This window comes from Bos javanicus, chromosome 13 (assembly GCF_032452875.1).
Source record: "Bos javanicus breed banteng chromosome 13, ARS-OSU_banteng_1.0, whole genome shotgun sequence".
NCBI classification, from domain to species: Eukaryota; Metazoa; Chordata; class Mammalia; order Artiodactyla; family Bovidae; genus Bos; species Bos javanicus.
This window is the reverse complement of record NC_083880.1, coordinates 17,430,842-17,447,895: the sequence shown is the minus strand read 5'-3', so window position 1 is coordinate 17,447,895 and position 17,054 is coordinate 17,430,842. Positions and strand designations below refer to the sequence as shown.

Here is a 17,054-nt window from a genome sequence, read left to right as displayed (position 1 = left end):
CTAACAAATTACTTTTCATCTTTTAAGACTCAGCCTGCTTTGTAAAGTTGTCCTTGATTACAGCTGTCTTTCCCCAGATAAACAGGTATCTCTTTCCTTGTAGCTACCTTAGGACTTTATAGATTTTTCAAGTGTATCTTCATCACCTGAATGTAAATTATTTCTTCACATGTCTACCCTCTTGGCCCTTAGACTGCAGAGGACAGGCACTTAAAAATCATTCTGGTATACATAAGTCTTTAGTTCTTTTATTCAATAATTATTTTGGGGGTTCCTACTCAGGATGAGACACTGGAGTTTAAAGAAAAATGTAGATAAAAGGTATCAGGGATGGCTTTTCAAGAGATACTGCCTGAGCGCAGACTTACAGTTCAAGGGAACAGAGGGCAGGTGAGGGAGAGCACGGAAGGCTGCAGCAAGATGGGGAGAGAAGCACACACATGAGAGGGTAAATATTTGTTCAAAGTACAGGGACAGGTGAGGAGGGCATCAGCAGTGGTTCAGGATTCCAGAGCAAAGGACAGAAAGGACGAGAGGTGGAGAGTCAGGCAGAAGTCAGATTATGAAAGCATCACGTGTCACTTTCAGATGTCTAGATATTAATGTGATTTGACGAGTGGTTCATGGTCACATGTGCTGTTTAGACAGGTGACTCTAAACACTACAGGAGATGGAATTTGAAGGGCATACAAATAAATGGGGGGAGAAGAATCTGAAGGCATTAATAATGAAAAAAAAAAAAAAAGTGATGCAGGCCTGAACTGGGGGAGTGTTTCCAGAAATATTTAGGATATAAAACTTTCTGGGTTGAGTACAGAATAAATCTTTATGAAATCAATACATGTACAAATCCTGGGACCCTGAAGGAGTAGACTCTGCCAGTTACTCGATAAAAGGTATCGACTGAGAAAAGAAATGATATGCATGAACCATCTGAAGTTGCTTCTATTTATTTGGTGGTTTCCCTATGTCACATCTTCCAGTGCTGCAAGGATATGTGTAGGTGTTTTATTTGAATTTGTGCTTCTTGGACCTACCAAGCTCACTGAAAAACAGCAGCAAACAAGTCACTTGTAGAGATGTAGAAAAATACAAAAAAAACACTTTGAGTTTATAGCTTGTAGTCACTATTCTAGAAGATAACTGAGAATCTTGTAAATGCAAAGGTAACTTCTACAGGTGAGGAAGGAAAAGAAAAAAACGATAGGAGTGAAAAAAGAAAGTGTATGATTTCTTACCATAGCCCTGATTGTATGACTGATTGAAGGCACTAAATTAATTGGTATTTATGGACAACACGTATTAGATATGGTTACTCAATAGACTGGGCATTGCAGTAGAATAAGAATTGCTTTTCTATATACTGCTTTTAAATGATACAGATCAGATCAGATCAGTCGCTCAGTCGTGTCCGACTCTTTGTGACCCCATGAATCACAGCACGCCAGGCCTCCAGCACTCCTTAAAACCAATATTCCTTCTGAACTATTAATTCATTACAAATAATACAACAAGTTGATATATTAGATGGATACAACTGAGGAGGAATTATGTAGCAAATTTCCCATGACTCCCATTGTCACTCAGAAAGCCAATTCTAAAATATATAAAGTCATATAGAAAACACAAGAAATATTTTAGCATTTGGCTTCAGAGGTGCTCTTGCAGTCATACTGAGTATAATTTATAATGAACACTTATGAATTCAGAGCTATGTAAAAATATATCTAAGAAGCCACATTTTGAGAAGGCAATCTCTAGATGTCTACGTAGGTCTCCCAACTAGATGCAAAATTCTAAATGTAATCCTGCTACACACTCTCAGGTATGCTACATACTAGCCTAAATGAATTTACTTTCTCCTAACTCTCTTTGTCATGTATGATGGTCGTACTATGGTAAGAGGAAGAATGCAAACACCTTTCTAAGAAATACCGTTTGGCTGTAGGTGGCATAAAAGGAGTCAGCACACGGTAGATTTTGCCACAATATCTAATTTTGGAAACGTCAGTGCCCAGGTGGCCCAGGGCTGAAAGCTCTGGGCTTCTTCACTACCTTGTTTGCTTTCTCTGTTTTCTGGCAGCTGAGACCTGCACAGCTGATAGAGCGTGTAAGTCCCTGCCAGAAACACCACTCCAATATTCACCTTTTCTTTATCTATTAAGGTTGTCAGGGGAGTGTGTAATTTCCTCGGTTCTGTCTTGTCACAATAAACATTTGAAGTGAAGGACGTTAAAGCCCTCAGCGTGTCACAGCTCTCAGTGTTACAGCTCCATGTTACAGCTCAGTTTTACTTAGAAAATAAAGGAAAATACATCCTCAAGGCATGAGGGCACGCCAACCCAAAAGACACGAAGAGAAGAGACGAAGAGAGAGAGGGAGAGAGACAGAGCACGCACGCATGGGACAGAGACCCCTGGACCTTTGGCTTCTCTTTTTATATGTTTTTTTCCTCCCCCTGGGCTTGCCCCATGTAAACTGGGCTAGCCAGGAGTGCTGTTTTTTTCTACCTGAGGTCCTCACTCTGGTCCCTGGACCTTCCTTTGTTCTATCTTTGTGGGCTCTACCCTTCCTTGTCTTTTAGCCACCGCCATTCTGGATTCGTTTTTCCTATTCTAACTACCTAACAAGGTCATCTGTCCCAATTCTGTGGATGCTGACTGATTTTTGGTCATTGATTGTGAAATCAATAGACACTGATCATCAACTTGCAAATGCCTGGCTCTTTGACAAGTCTCACTACTGAGGCTCAAACCAGTAGAATCCCAACCTGAAAAATACGAAAACAAAGTCTCCATTTATTAGAATGTGAGGAAGAATACAACTCTGACGACCTTCTACAAACTCTTATTTCAGAGAATCACTTCCACGTTGTCCTCTCCCCTCAAACTCACTACTGCTTCACAGCTTATTGTATCTTACACGTTACTCACTGTAAGCGTCTCTTCATGAAGACTAACTAGTTTGTCTCATTTTTTCTACTTTTTACTTTTCTAGTATTACTTACATTGATTCACTCAATCTGTTTGTTGCCTATTCTGTATTCCATAAGAACTTTATGAATAATTTAATTGCCACAGAATTATTAGATATTAAAAATCTTGCATGTTTCAAAATCAGTGTAGTATTTATTGAAAATAACACTTCTAGCATTTAGGGGATGAACCCTATTAATCTGTCTTGTTTCAAAACTTAGTTTGGTTTGCGACATCATGCTAATGCTTCAGAGGATTTCTGTGAAACAACTGCCAAAAAATCAGCTATCTTAAAAAAAAAAAAGTCAATGCCTTCCATATTCGAATTAGTCTACTTCAAATAACAAACACCAGTACAACATATACGTCTGATGCCTGAGAGTTACTTAGAGGGGTGGGGTTTCCCCTACTTCTAGCACCACCACCCTTCTCCCCCACCCCCAGTATTCTCTGGAGCAACAATGATCTTTTCTCTTTTCAGTGGAAATACACTGGAGCCATGTAGAAGGAATTCTCTCAAGTGTCCTCATCAACTCCAAACTCACCTCCCTAAGGACTTACTTTCCTCTCTTCCTCCTGTCACTAGAATCTCTCCTTTCCAAAGGGTAATCTCTGGATCTGCGGCCTGAATTCTTCCCCCTTTACATTCCTTCTATGGATCATCTCCACCACTTCTTTTCCCCTCTCTGCTTAGCAATGGTATCTTACACCGTCATTGCTACTGCAACTCTTTGCTTCCCTCTGGCTATAAACACGCTCAGAAAGAAAAACAAAATAATGCTTTTTCTTGATCCTATTCTGTCCTGCACTATCTGATGCTCCTCTTCCAGATTTCTCTAAAGGCAAGGCTACACCCTTGTTACTCAGAAAGCCTGTTAGAAACACAGAATCTCAGACCTCCTGCTCAGCAAGTACACTTCCCACAAGGTCCCCAGGCAACTAATTCAAATGTGAGAAACTCTGGTCTACACTGAGCCTGCTTCTACATGACCTCAACTTAATTTATTCTTCTAAAATCTTAGCCTCAACTTACCCTCAGGAGAAGGCAATGGCAACCCACTCCAGTACTCTTGCCTGGGAAACCCCATGGATGGAAAAGCCTGGTGGGCTGCCGTTTATGGGGTCGCCCAGAGTTGGACATAACTGATGCGACCTAGCAGCAGCAGCAACATACCTTCACTCTACCCTCACTTTGGAGACACTTCCCTCCAAATTGAAACTGCATTAGAAGCTGGAAACTTCCAGTGGACACTGTATCAGGCTGTAGGTTCCTTGATCTCCCCATCATGGCCCCTGCTCTCTCTTTCCTTCCAGTTCTTTTGTTTTGGCCTAGGTGACACCATCCTATGAAGTAGCATCATCTCATATGACATCAATTTGCACACATTTACAGCTGAGTGCCTATGCCCATGTTCCTGCACAGAGGCTAACACACAGCTCTGCGTGCCCAGGGACCTCAATCCTGAATGCCTTCTCACAGGCAGAAAAACAATAAGACGAGGAAAACTCTGCTGTTCCTCTCGGACAAGCTCACTTCAAATTCATCACCCATGTCAAATACTCTCCCTTTTTCTAAAGACCTAACTTATTTCTTGCCACCTTCCCCCATAGACCCTTGCTTTCTTTTCCTTCATTTCCTCCCTGAACCCTATGCCTCTCTCATCCTTCATTCCCTCTTTCCTCTTATTTCTCAACCTTCCTGAGGTTGTAGAGTATCTTGAAACACAACTAGTAATTTTTTTCTTTCAGCCATGATCACACTGACCAGGGATCGAAACTGCACCCCCTGCATCAGAGTCTTAACTGCACAGTCTTAACCATTGGACCAGACCTCCAAGGAAGTCCAGGAACTCATAATTTAGCTCCTTAAATGGCATTCTCAATTTAATCTGTGGCTGACACCTGATAAGATACACTATATCCCTCCTCGACTTTTTCCTCACTACACATCCGACAGGTGATTTGCTTTGGCTATTAGAATACTTCAGCAGTCCCATTTTAATTCAACGTTCTGTCAAGTGACCTATCAAATCTAGTTCTTACCTTCTACTTGTCCATTTAATGTCTTCTTTTCCTCTTTGACCAGCAGCTCCAGATAAATGATCCACATACTTCTGTGGAAGGCTCTCAGAGATACTCTGTTAAAATGAACACTGAGTTGCATGAAGATTTCCTAAACCCTTTCTAAGAAAATATCCTACTTTTACAAACTGCCCACGTGTAATCCAGGTAAGACAGGTTTTGCCAAGATCCCACAGCTGCTAAGTGTCAGAACCAGGATGCTGACTTGAGGCACGGTGCTGGATCACCAGGTAGCAGCCGCCTGCAACGAAGAGAGCAGGCCCTTCCTATCTCCTTCCATTGGTGCCACCTTCAAACAGGGCACCCTTACTTTCCGTTACTTCAAGTATGGCTGCCATAAAGGTACTCCGCACATCCAAAATGCTTTGTATTATTAGCATAAAAGTAAAAGTCGCTCAGTTGTCTCTGACTCTTTGCCACCCCATGCCCTGTACAGTCCATGGAACTCTCCAGGCCAGAATACTGGAGTGGGTAGCCTTTCCCTTCTCCAGATCTTCCCTGACTCAGGAATCGAACCGGGGTCTCCTGCACTGCAGGCGGATGCTTTACCAACTGAGCGACCAGGGAAGCCCTTGTTAAAACATCACTAAAGCAAACTGCTGTTGTCATAAGCCCACAGATTTATCACTATCCCCCATACTTTTGAGGCTCTTGAAATGTTCCTTGCAGATCAACTTGACAATTTAAACGCAGTAATACTTTCAAGTTTCAAGAACTCTCTTTTCAAGGCCAAAGTGGTAAAAAAAAAAACAATTCAGCCTGTTGCTCTCTGACGCTCTCTAGCAGTTTTACAGGTGCACATGTACCAAAGAAACATACATTTGGTTGGGAGACTGGGACTGACACATACACACTACACACTATTGTGTAGGAAATAGATAACTAATGAGGACCAACCGTACAGCACAGGAAACTCAACACTCTGTAAGAGCCCATACGGAAAAAACGCTTTTTAAAGAGCTGATATATACACGTAACTGATTCAGTCTGCGGCACACCTGACACTAACACAATATTGTAAATCAACTGTACTCCAATAAAAATCGAGGGGAGAACGGAAGGAAGGGACACAAACATTTGGCTGTAAGACTGACCTGGAATACAGCAATTTTTAGATAAACGTCACTTCAGAACCCAAAGTGTAGGGTAGAAAAATCAGGATATTGTCATTATCCTCAAATTAAAAACAATTAGGAGCCCGGTGGCGGCGGGACGCAGGCACTGGCCAAGCCCACTGCTGGCGCCTCACAGCTTTCTCCGGGCGCCTTGCCGGCCCCACGCGGAGGGGGCCCGGGTTCGACTGCCAGCTGCTCGCCCCTCAGGCCAGAAGGTGACTGCCCGCCCCCTCGGCTCACAGGGCCCCGGGGCGCCGGCGCGCGTTTTCCACTGACAGGGCCCCGTGCCCGGTTCACAGGGCCCCCGGGCGCCGTCGCGCCTTTCCCACCAACAGGGCTCACACGACCCCTGCGGCGCCGGCCTGGCTCCCCGCTTACACGCACCCCTCCCCCCGCTCCCCAACGGCCCGGCTCCCCGCTCACACGCTCTCGGCTCACGCTCCCCGCTCTCACGCACCCCTCTCCCCGCTCCCCAACGAACTGGCTCCCCGCTCACACGCTCTGGGCTCAGCGGCTCACGCTCCCCACTCACACGCACCCCTCTCCCCGCTCCCCAACGGCCCGGCTCGCCGCTCACACGCACCCCTCTCCCCGCTCCCCAACGGCCCGGCTCGCCGCTCACGCGCCGCCCTCACCCCAGTGCGGCGTGCGGCGCTCCCGCTCTCACAACCCCCGACGCCGGCCCGCGCTCCCCGGCCGCACGCCCCCCGCGCAGGCGCCCGCCGGGCTCGCCGCCCACACAACCCCGCCCCCAGGCACGGGCGGGTGCTGGCCGCTCACACGCCCCCTGCGCGCCGCCGACCCTCGCAGAGGCCCGGCCTAAGCTCTCCGCCCGGCGCCCGCGCCGTGTTCTGCGAGAAGCCCGTGGAGCCGGCCCGGGAGCTGCCCCGCGCGGCCGAGGGAAGGCTGCCTGAGGCGGGGCGCCGTGAGGGCGGGGGCGGGCGGGCGTCTCCCGGGGCCGCTGCTCTGGAGCTGCACAACCGCGTGCGAGATGGCGGGTGTGCCTGTGGTTCCACTCCGTGGCTGTGGGCAGGTCGGTTTCGGCGGCTTCCCGCGCGCCGGGGACGCCGCCACTTCCTCAGCGACCCCCGCCGCCCCGCGTCCTCGAAGCCTCTGTGTGCGCGGACTGCGCGGTGGGCCTCTCGCCCCGGTGGCGCGCGGAGAGACCCGGAGACGGGCTGCTGGAGCTCAGGTGCGAGTTACACCGGGGAGTGGGGACGGGGTAGCCCGGGCGTTAGAGCCGCGCCCTGAGGGCTGCGGTGAGTGTAGCCCCACCGGGGAGCCGGCCATGCAAACACCCTCCCCTCCCCTCCGGGGAAGGGCGGGCAGCAAGGGGGCTCTGGGGCGGGAGGCTCGCTCTTCACTCCCAAGGCATTTCAGAGGAGCGATGGGATTACTCTGTGTGTAGATAGCTGTTAGAGCGCTAGGCGCTCATCTGGTAAAGAATCTGCCTGCAGTGGGGGAGACCTCGGTTCAATCGCTGGGTTGGGAAGATCCCCTAGAGAAGGGAAAGGCTACCCACTCCCGTATTCTGGCATGGACTCTCGCAAAGAGTCAGACTTCGCAAAAAGTCAGACTGAGCGTCTTTAACTTCACTAATTAAGGGGCTTCCCCAGTAATTAAGGGGCTTCCCTCATAGCTCAGTCGGTAAAGAATCTGCCTGCAATGCAGGAGACCTGGGTTTGATTCTTGGGTTGGGGAGATCCTCTGGAGAAGGAAATGGCAACCCACTCCAGTATTCCTGCCTGGAGAATCCCGTGGACAGAGGAGCCTGGCAGTCTACAGTCCATGGGATTGCAAGAGTCGTACACGATTTAGGGACTAAAGCACCACGCAGAACTTTGGGGAATGGATCGGATAGAAGAAAGACTGGTTCTGAGTGGGGTATAATAGACAGCAGGAGAGATGGATGTGGTCAGCAGCCTGGTCGGGGGTCACTGAACACCGTGTCCTGAGACGACAGGACTTGTAGGTACAAGGACAGGGGTGGAAGTGAGAGGAGTAGCAGGGGAGGGGAGGGACCGCTTCTCTGGAGGCTTCTCTTCAGGCAGCAGAGTAAACATCTGGCGGTCAGCAGGAAGAGCCTTTGGGTAAGGTGAGTTTTGTTTTGAACATTCAAAAGCACTTAGTCTGATACTTGGGCCATTTAACAGATGGGGAAGCTGAGCCACTGGAATTAAGGATCAAGTTAAAGGACATGTCTGAACTTGTAGCTGTTGGAAGCGGAGCCGCAACTTGAACAGTTTTCTTCAGTTCCAGTCCGTTATTCTTGCAACTTCAGGCAGTTACCTTATCTAAAAAGTTAGGAGACCACAGTGGGAGGTTCACTGGAGAAGTAGTACTCAGAGGGGCCTTTGTTGTTCAGTCCCTAAGTCATGCCCTAGTCTTTATGACCGCATGTACTGAGGCACGACGCCAGGCTTCCCTGTCCTTCCCTGTCTCCCTGAGTTTATTCAAATTCATGTGCATTGGGTCAGTGATGTCATCCAACCATCTCCCCCTGTATAGCCCCCTTCTCCTTCGTCATATCCTCAATCTTTCCCAGCATCATGTTCTTTTCCAGTGAGTTAGGACTTTACATCAGGTGGCCAAAGTATTGGAGCTTCAGCTTCAACATCGGTCCTTCCAAGGGATATTCAGGGTTGATTTCTTTTAGGATTGACTGGATTGATTTCCTTGCTGTCCAAGGGACTCTCAAGTCTTCTCTAACACTACAGTTCAAAAGCATCAATTCTTTGGTGCTCAGCCTTCTTTATGGTCAAACTCTCATATCCGTACACGACTACTGGAAAAACCATAGCTTTGACTATAGGGACTTTTGTCTGCAAAGTGGTATCTCTGCTTTTTAAAACGCTCTCTAGGCTTGTCATAGCTTTTCTTCCAAGGAGCCAGGGTCTTTAAACTTCATGGCTGTAGTCACCATCCGCAATGATTTAGGAGCCCAAGAAAATAAATTCTGCCACTGTTTTCATTTTTTCCCCATCTATTTGCCATGAGGCAATGGGACTGGATACCGTGATCTTAGTTTTTGAATGCTGAGTTTTAAGCCAGATGTTTGAGAGGGGTGGAGGCTTTCCAATAAGTTCCCACTAGGGTGGAAAGACTAGGCCACGTGGGAAGAAAGGAGCCCAAAGGCGCAGACAGTGCCCACAGGTGCTGGCTTTTCAGAGTGTGAGGCCAGCGGTCTATTTCGCTCAGACTTGAATGTTGGTTTCCCACTTTGGGAAGCGGGAGGGTGGAGGGGGGGAATCAGGGGTGAACTTAGAAGTGTAAAATCACTGGCTTTTCTAGGTCTTAGAGGGCGTCGGTGCACCTTTTCTTGCAGTCCTGGCTGCCTTTGGGGGCTGGCCATTGGGACAGCTGAGCTGGGTTAGACTAAGAATTGGTCTTGATCTGATTGACCCCTCACACCCTGGACGCACACATGCTTTTGAGAATCATTCCTCCCTGGCAGATGGTAGCTGGTTTAGGGCAGGGACTCTGCCTTTTTCATTCCAGAATCCCTCATGGTTAGGTGCTGTGTTTGGCCAATTGGAAGGATGCACTTTGTATCTGCAGAACTGATCATCGTTTGAGTCTTTAGGAAAATTATCTTGAGTTCCCAGGGGCTTACAGCTGGAGGTGGGAGCACAAAATGATGCAATTCCCAGTGTAAATTTTAAAAATTTAAGTCTTAAAAAAATAAATAGAAATTTAAATCTGAAAACTCAGTTGTATCTTTACAAGTTTATTTCATACTTGTCTTACCTGCTGATCTCTTAATCGTGCAAGAGCTTCAGCTGTCCCTTAAAATAATATATGTGATAAAAGGAATATTTAGTGAATTCTAGTAAATCAGACTTTTCCATGATATCTTTTTAACCAGTTGATGAAAGAGTAGGTAGAAGTCATTCTTTCATTTTTCATTAGAAATCATTTCTTACATCCAAGCAGCATTAAATAGTGTAAGTTTGTTGTTATACCCGTAGTGCTAAAGCATTTATTTTGGCTCTAACAGTAGATGGGTTGCTTCTCGTTGTTTTGAGATTTTTTTTTTGTTTCATTGTTATAGCATTATTGGGGTTTCTTTGGTAAAAATTTTAATTGAAATATAGTTTACTTACAGTGTTTCAGGTGTAGGGGTTGCTTGTTGACAGACATAATGTAGCATTTATGAATTTTATAATTCTAATATTTTTATCCTTCCAAGGGAAATTTTTTTAGAAATTTGCCAAAGTAGGTAGCAGAAAAACTGCTTTGGCCTTTCTGTTTTCTATCCTAGCAGTGTGTAGGTTTTTGGTTTTTTTGGTAGTAACCTTTTAAGATCCTTTTCCAATAAATAATAAGTTATTTACATGCTTTTGTCATGTGTTATTACTTCTGTAGACTATTGGTTTTTTGTCATTAGCTTTATTGAGGTATAATTTATGTACAACACAATACACATTTTAATAGGGTTTTGACAAATGTATACAATCCTTGTAAGCAGCAACGCAACCAAGATTTCTGCTATCCCAAGGATTCCCTGTTCTCTTCTGTGGCACCTCCCATCTGCAGCCTTAGGCAGCCAAGGATTTTCTTTGCCCTACAGATTATATGTCTTTTTTATTGTATTTCTGCAGTCAGCATGCCAGCAATTGCAAACTTTTCTGTACAGGGCCAGTGAGAAGCATACAGTGTGTACTCCTTTCTGTCTGACTTCTCAGTACACTGTCTTTAAGAGTATCCCTCATGACTATGTTGATTGTGTATTTTGTTAGTAATTCATTCCTTTTTATTTTTTTTAATAGTGGTAAACGATACAAAACTTAAACGTTGCCATTTCTAACCATTCTTCTGGGTCCACTTCAGTGGCATTAATTATATTCCCATTGTTGTGCAACCATCACCCCTGTTTCCAAAGCTTTTTCATACCCCCAGATACACTCTATAGCTTCTAAGCAGTAACTACCCACTCATCTCCCCTGTCAGCCTGGTAGCCTCTAATCTACTTTGTTTCTGTGACTTTTCCTATTCTAGACATTTCAGATAAGTGGCATCATACAATATTTGTCCTTTTGTGTCTGGCTTATTTCACTAAGCAGTGTTTTCAAAGTTCGTGTTGTGTATGTATCAGCACTTTTTTTTTTTGACTGGGTAATATTCCATTGAATAGACATACTTTGTATGAACATAGGTTTTCAGTTCTCTTGAGTGTATACCTAGAAGAGGAATTGCTGGATAATATGGGAATTCGAAATTTGACTTTTTGTGGACCCACAAGGCTGTTTTCTGTAGGGCTGTACCATTTGGCATTCCTCCCTGCATTGGAAAAGGGTTCCCGTTTCTCCCCATCCTCTCCAACACTTGTCATTATAGCCATCTTAGTAGGTGTGGAAGGACTAGTGGTTTTTCATAAGGTACATAAGCATAGAGTATTGCTACATACTTGGTGGGGGAATTAATGAGTGTAATTTTATATGTTCCAGGAGGATGGACTGAGGCAAGTTCTGGAGGAGATGAAAGCTTTATACGAGCAAAACCTACCTGATGTGTAAGTTGGTAAGTTGATCTTGTAAAACAGTTTAAGAAATATGATACTGATGTCAGATCATCTTAACATTAGTTTTTAGATACGGTTTTTTTTTTTTTTTTTTTTTTAATTCTCTGTGAGCCTGATCATACCCTAGCTATACAGAAGCAGAAGGATTTGTGTTAATGGTTGTTATGTCTCTGGGGACCTAATAGTGCTGGCACATGGTAGCTGTTCGGTAATGCTTCTTGTCTGACTGGTGTGACTTGAAAGGAGTTAGGGTGGATGCAAAAGAGATGACCCAGGAGCAAGTAACAGACCTGATGAGTGAAGTGTGTTGCTTCCGCTACTTGTTTTCATCAGGTGAGGCCTTAGTGGGTTTAAAGGGAGAACAGGCAGTTTGCAAATTTAGCAGGAGTAGCAGTGACTTCCGAAAGCTCGAGTGAAGTTGGCTGGGAACTCGTGCTGCGGAACACTACAGCTTGGTAGGCTAGAGGGTTCTGGAGTTGCAGACTGTTTAGAGCCAAGCATGGTAGTTGGCACAGAGGAGAATTTGAGCTGAATGACAGACTTCAGAGGACCTGCGATTGGGTGAAGAAGACTACTGACTGCTGGAGGAAAATTGAGTTATTGAGAGCTCTCCTGCAGAGAAGTCTGTCTGCAACTTGAGATTTCGTCCCTGGCCTTGTTAGGTAGTGTTTTCATCAGTTAGTTGGGCATAGAAATCAGTAGCGTGTTGTTAGGGTGTGTGGAGTACACAGAACAGTAGGAGCACTTTGCAGTGACTGTGTTTAAGGATAGATACTGGTGAACGAGAAACTTATCTGCAAGAGGTCTGCAGTAAATGTAAGGGAAATGGAAAGTCCTGCACTCAGGTTCCCAAGTCCTTCATTTGTTCATGCGACAGATATGCACTCAGCAGTTATGAGCTGATAAAGGGCTCTGGTGTTTCAGTTGTAAACAGCAGAATCAAGAGGTTTGCCCCCGTGGCCCTCAAAACAGTGTCATGCAGAAGGCAGAGGTTAAATGCAGGTAACGCGGGTCCGAGTACCTGCCGTGAAGGAAAATACCACACTGGGAGAGAGAGTCATGCACTGAAAACATTGGTAGGTTGAGAAATCCTGGAAATTCTCTCCAAGGAAGAGACTCTTCAGCTGGAGCTTGAAGAAGTGGGTTTTAGCGATGAAATAACTGTGGGCAGAGAGCATTCTTTGGAGGGAACAGCATGTGCAAAGGCCTTGAGTCTTGAAAGAGGGTGGGATGCCCAGGGACCTGGTCATTCCCAAAGGCTGGTGTGGCTGGAACTTAGTGAGCAGGCCAAGGGCAACACCGGGGGAGGTTTCTGAGCATGTGGGGCTGGTGGTGGCATGTTTGTGTTCTGAGGACCCCCTGCTCCGTGTGGATAGTGGATGGTGGTACTGAGAGGAAGCATGGTGGTCATGGAGGTGACAGGAGGGGTGAACCAGACTAGAGGAAAGGAGAGCAGGTTACACACCTGTTTAGGAGGTGACTGAATATGCTTTGGTCCAGTAAGGGACTGATTTTCCTGTATTCATACCGTAGGGAAATACAGGATCCAAATTCTGTGCCCTAGCCTCCTAGTTTGGTTCTGGGCAGGACAGTAACTATTACCAGTTTCTGGTTAAAATTCTTTGCCAGAAGAAATCTGTTCTTATTTAATTGTTCCTGTGGAAATGTGACTTTTTTTAAGGAAGTTCTTGTATTACTCATCAAGAACTTTGATGTTAAGTTGGGTGTATTTTATTTGTGCTATTTCATTATAATCAAGACCACATTGTAAGCAGTGTGGAGAATAAATCTAACGTTTGTAGAGTGGCAGAAGTATCTAGAACAGATTTAGAAGACACGGTACATCTATGTACATGGTCCATGTACGTCTCTACATGGTACAGATCTAGAAGACACGGGATATATATTTTGCCTCTTATTTTCAGGGCCTAGAGCAGGCACATACATTTTTTATTTATCCTTTCCTTTTAAAACTCCACAGTAGACACTTAGTAATTCTGTACATCTGCTTTTGTTTTGTTTTCCCTTTTTTTTTTTTTCAATTGTGGTAAAGGTACACACCAGGTAGCTCAGTGGTGAAGAATCTGACTGCCAGTGCAGGAGGTGCATTCCCTGGGTCGGGAAGATCCCCTGGAGGAGGAACTGGCAACCCCCCCGGTTCTCTTGCCTGGAGAATTCCATGGACAGAGGAGCCTGGCAGGCTACAGGCCATGGGGTCAGAAAGAGTTGGACATGACTTAGTGACAGAGCACACATACCACTGAGTGTATTCAAAACACTTATAGTGTCATACAGCTATCACCACCACCACCTTCTCCAGAACTCTTCATTGTACAAAACTGAAACACCACACCCAGGAAACAATTGTAGATCTGATTGGAAAGGGTGATGCTTGTCTGCTATCTAAGGAGACATATATTTTATAGGGGAAAACCAAAATGTTCTCCCTTTCTGTGTCAAGGACCCTAAAGTACAAACATGCACATGGTTGAAGATCAAGAACCATTTCTTGGACGAGTGGAGGAGCATTTGACTTTAGAGTCCTTTGCTCCCTTTATGGGAATGAGGATTTGAAAGTATTGATACCATAGAAAGAGGACTCGTAGGATGAGAACATGATGTGAGGCCATAATCTTATGCACCGTGATATTTGATCTCTTATTCCAGCATGAAACACTAAAAAGTGAGGCAAAAGTTTGTCTTTTGGAGACAATGGAAATTAATCAGTGTGGAAAATGCAATGCGCCACGTGGCTAAACAAAACAATGGAGTGTGATCCTAGGCAAATTAGTTAGGTAATAACAATCTACAGATCTCTAAATAGCATTATGGCTAAATAAAGCAATTCAAAAGCATAAGATAAATCTATACAGTCACATGGTATGATCCTTCGGTGTATTTGGTGAAAAATATAATCTGCATACAGAGATTTTTTTCTTTGTTTTTCTTTTTTGCTCAGTCCTGTCTGACTCTTTGCCATCCCATGGACTATACAGTCCAGGGAATTCTGCAGTCCAGAATACTGGACTCAGTTCAGTTCAGGTCAGTCAATCCAGAGGATTTTCCCAACCCAGGGCTGGAACCTGGGTTCGATACATACACAGATAGTGCAATAATATTTATGAAAAAGATACACTTGCATATATCTGGACCTGCTTGCAAATGCAAAGAAAACGGTTTGTAAAGATAAACTCCCACTTTTTAACAGTTCCATTAAGAAGAGGAACATGATAGAAGGAAGTTTTAGGACTGCACTTTGGGTTCTTCTATTGCCACTTTTATTTTATGCATTTAGTTCGAAATTTTTACAAGGAGAATGTTATGTCTGTAAAGAATAACTAAATGATATGTACCAGTTCACCAGATGCTTACCTGAGAACCATGCTTCTGGATGATCCCCTCAAAGGTAAAATCTGCCACTTAGAACACAGGGGAAATCTGTGCCTTTTGTTGAGTCACGTAAGCACTCATTTCATTCACTTTTAAGAAGTGCTTCTTGTATTAACTAAATCCTGAGAAGATGGGTGCCAGGGACAAATTTGGGGCTAGTGAAAGCATGGCATGTAGTCCCATCACTTTATGGCAAATATATGGGACAACAATGGAAACGAGAGACTTTATTTTCTTGGGCTCCAAAATCACTGCAGATGGTGACTGCAGCCATGAAATTAAAAGATGCTTGCTCCTTGGAAGAAAATCTATGACCAACCTGGAGAGCATATTAAAAAGCAGAGACATTACTTTGCCGATAAAGGTTCTTCTAGTCAAAGCTATGGTTTTTCCAGTGGTCATGTATGGATGTGAAAGTTGGACTATAAAGAAAACGGAGAGCCAAGGAATTGATGCTTTTGAGCTGTGGTGTTGGAGAAGACTCTTAAGAGTCCCTTGGACTGCAAGGAGATCCAATCAGTCCATCCTAAAGGAAATCAGTCCTGAATATTCGTTGGGAGGACTGATGCTGAAGTGGAAACTCCCAATACCTTGGCCACCTGGTGCGAAGAACTGACTCATTGGAAAAGACCCTGATGCTGGGAAAGATTGAAGGTGGGAGGAGAAGGGGACAACAGAGGATGAGATGGTTGGAAGGCATCACTGATTTGATGAACATGAGTTTGAGCAAGCTCAGGGAGTTTGAAGGACAGGGAGGCCTGGCATGTTGCAGTCCCTGGGGTCTCAAAGAGTCGGACGTGACTGAGCGACTGACCTGAACTGAACTGAGGCTACCACGTGATTGCCAAGGACGCTCTAGCATTCAGGTGTGAGCAGCCTAGCTTCAAACAGACTCGCTTGGAACTTCTCCAGAAAACCGTTGGGTGGGTGGAAAGGGGTGCTGTGTCCAACAGCTCTTTTCTGATCCGTGCTGTTTGAGAATCTGGTCTTTATTCCTGGAAATGAGCCTTAATCCCTTAAGGCTGCACCAGAGGCAGAGCAGGAGACTGGGCAAGAGCCTGTGTCCAGTCCCAGGGGACCAGGTTGGAGTCGGGGCCTGACTTGGAGAGAGAGATCTGTCTCCCCGCAGGGCCTGGCCTAGATCTTGAGCCACCCTCAGCTTCAGGTCAAGACCAGGAACCGAGCATGGCTGGGCGGCGGGGCAGAGCGCAGAGCCCCCTCCCGTGTTGCGGCCGAGGCTCCACTGCCTCCACCGGTATCGTGGTCTGAGAACCAACTGGCCCAGCGGCCCTGCTGCCACACCGACTGCCTGGAGCCACTGCTGTCTTGGGCCTTCAGCCAGTTGGTCTGGAAGGTGGGCTCACACTCCTGGATCTTCCTGCTGCTGTCCATGGTGTTAATGACTGTTCTCTGCACTGACCTAATTTACCGGCCCCAGGATGAAGAATTTGGGGCATTACTTTACTAGTGTGTGAGATGAGTGCAATTGTGCAGTATTTTGAGCATTCTTTGGCATTGCCTTTCTTTGGGATTGGAATGAAAACTGACCTTTTCCAGTCCTGTGGCCACTGCTGAGTTTTCCAAATTTGCTGGCATATTGAGTGCAGCACTTTCACAGCATCATCTTTCAGGATTTGAAAGAGCTCCACTGGAATTTCATCACTTCCACTAGCTTTGTTCGTAGTGATGCTTTCTAAGGCCCACTTGACTTCACATTCCAGGATGTCTGGCTCTAGGTCAGTGATCACACCATCGTGATTATCTTGGTCATGAACATCTTTTTTGTAGACTTCTTCTGTGTATTCTTGCCACCTCTTCTTAATATCTTCTGCTTCTGTTCAGTCCATACCATTTCTGTCCTTTATCGAGCCCATCTTTGCATGAAATGTTCCCTTGATATCTCTAATTTTCTTGAAGAGATCTCTAGTCTTTCCCATTCTGTTGTTTGCCTCTATTTCTTTGCATTGATCG

The 17,054-nt window shown here is 45.4% G+C and overlaps 1 protein-coding gene across 1 annotated transcript in view; it reads left to right on the top strand.

Annotated features, from left to right (window-relative positions):
• The window catches only part of LOC133258884 (uncharacterized), a 107,588-nt gene that overhangs the window by 14,826 nt on the left and 75,708 nt on the right, over positions 1-17,054 (top strand). Inside the window, exons 2-3 of the mRNA XM_061435568.1 lie at positions 6,415-7,364; positions 11,620-11,692. Of these exons, the coding sequence (XP_061291552.1) occupies positions 6,415-7,364; positions 11,620-11,681 (1,012 nt within the window). The 3' untranslated portion in view covers positions 11,682-11,692. The remainder of the gene's footprint in view (positions 1-6,414; positions 7,365-11,619; positions 11,693-17,054) is intronic.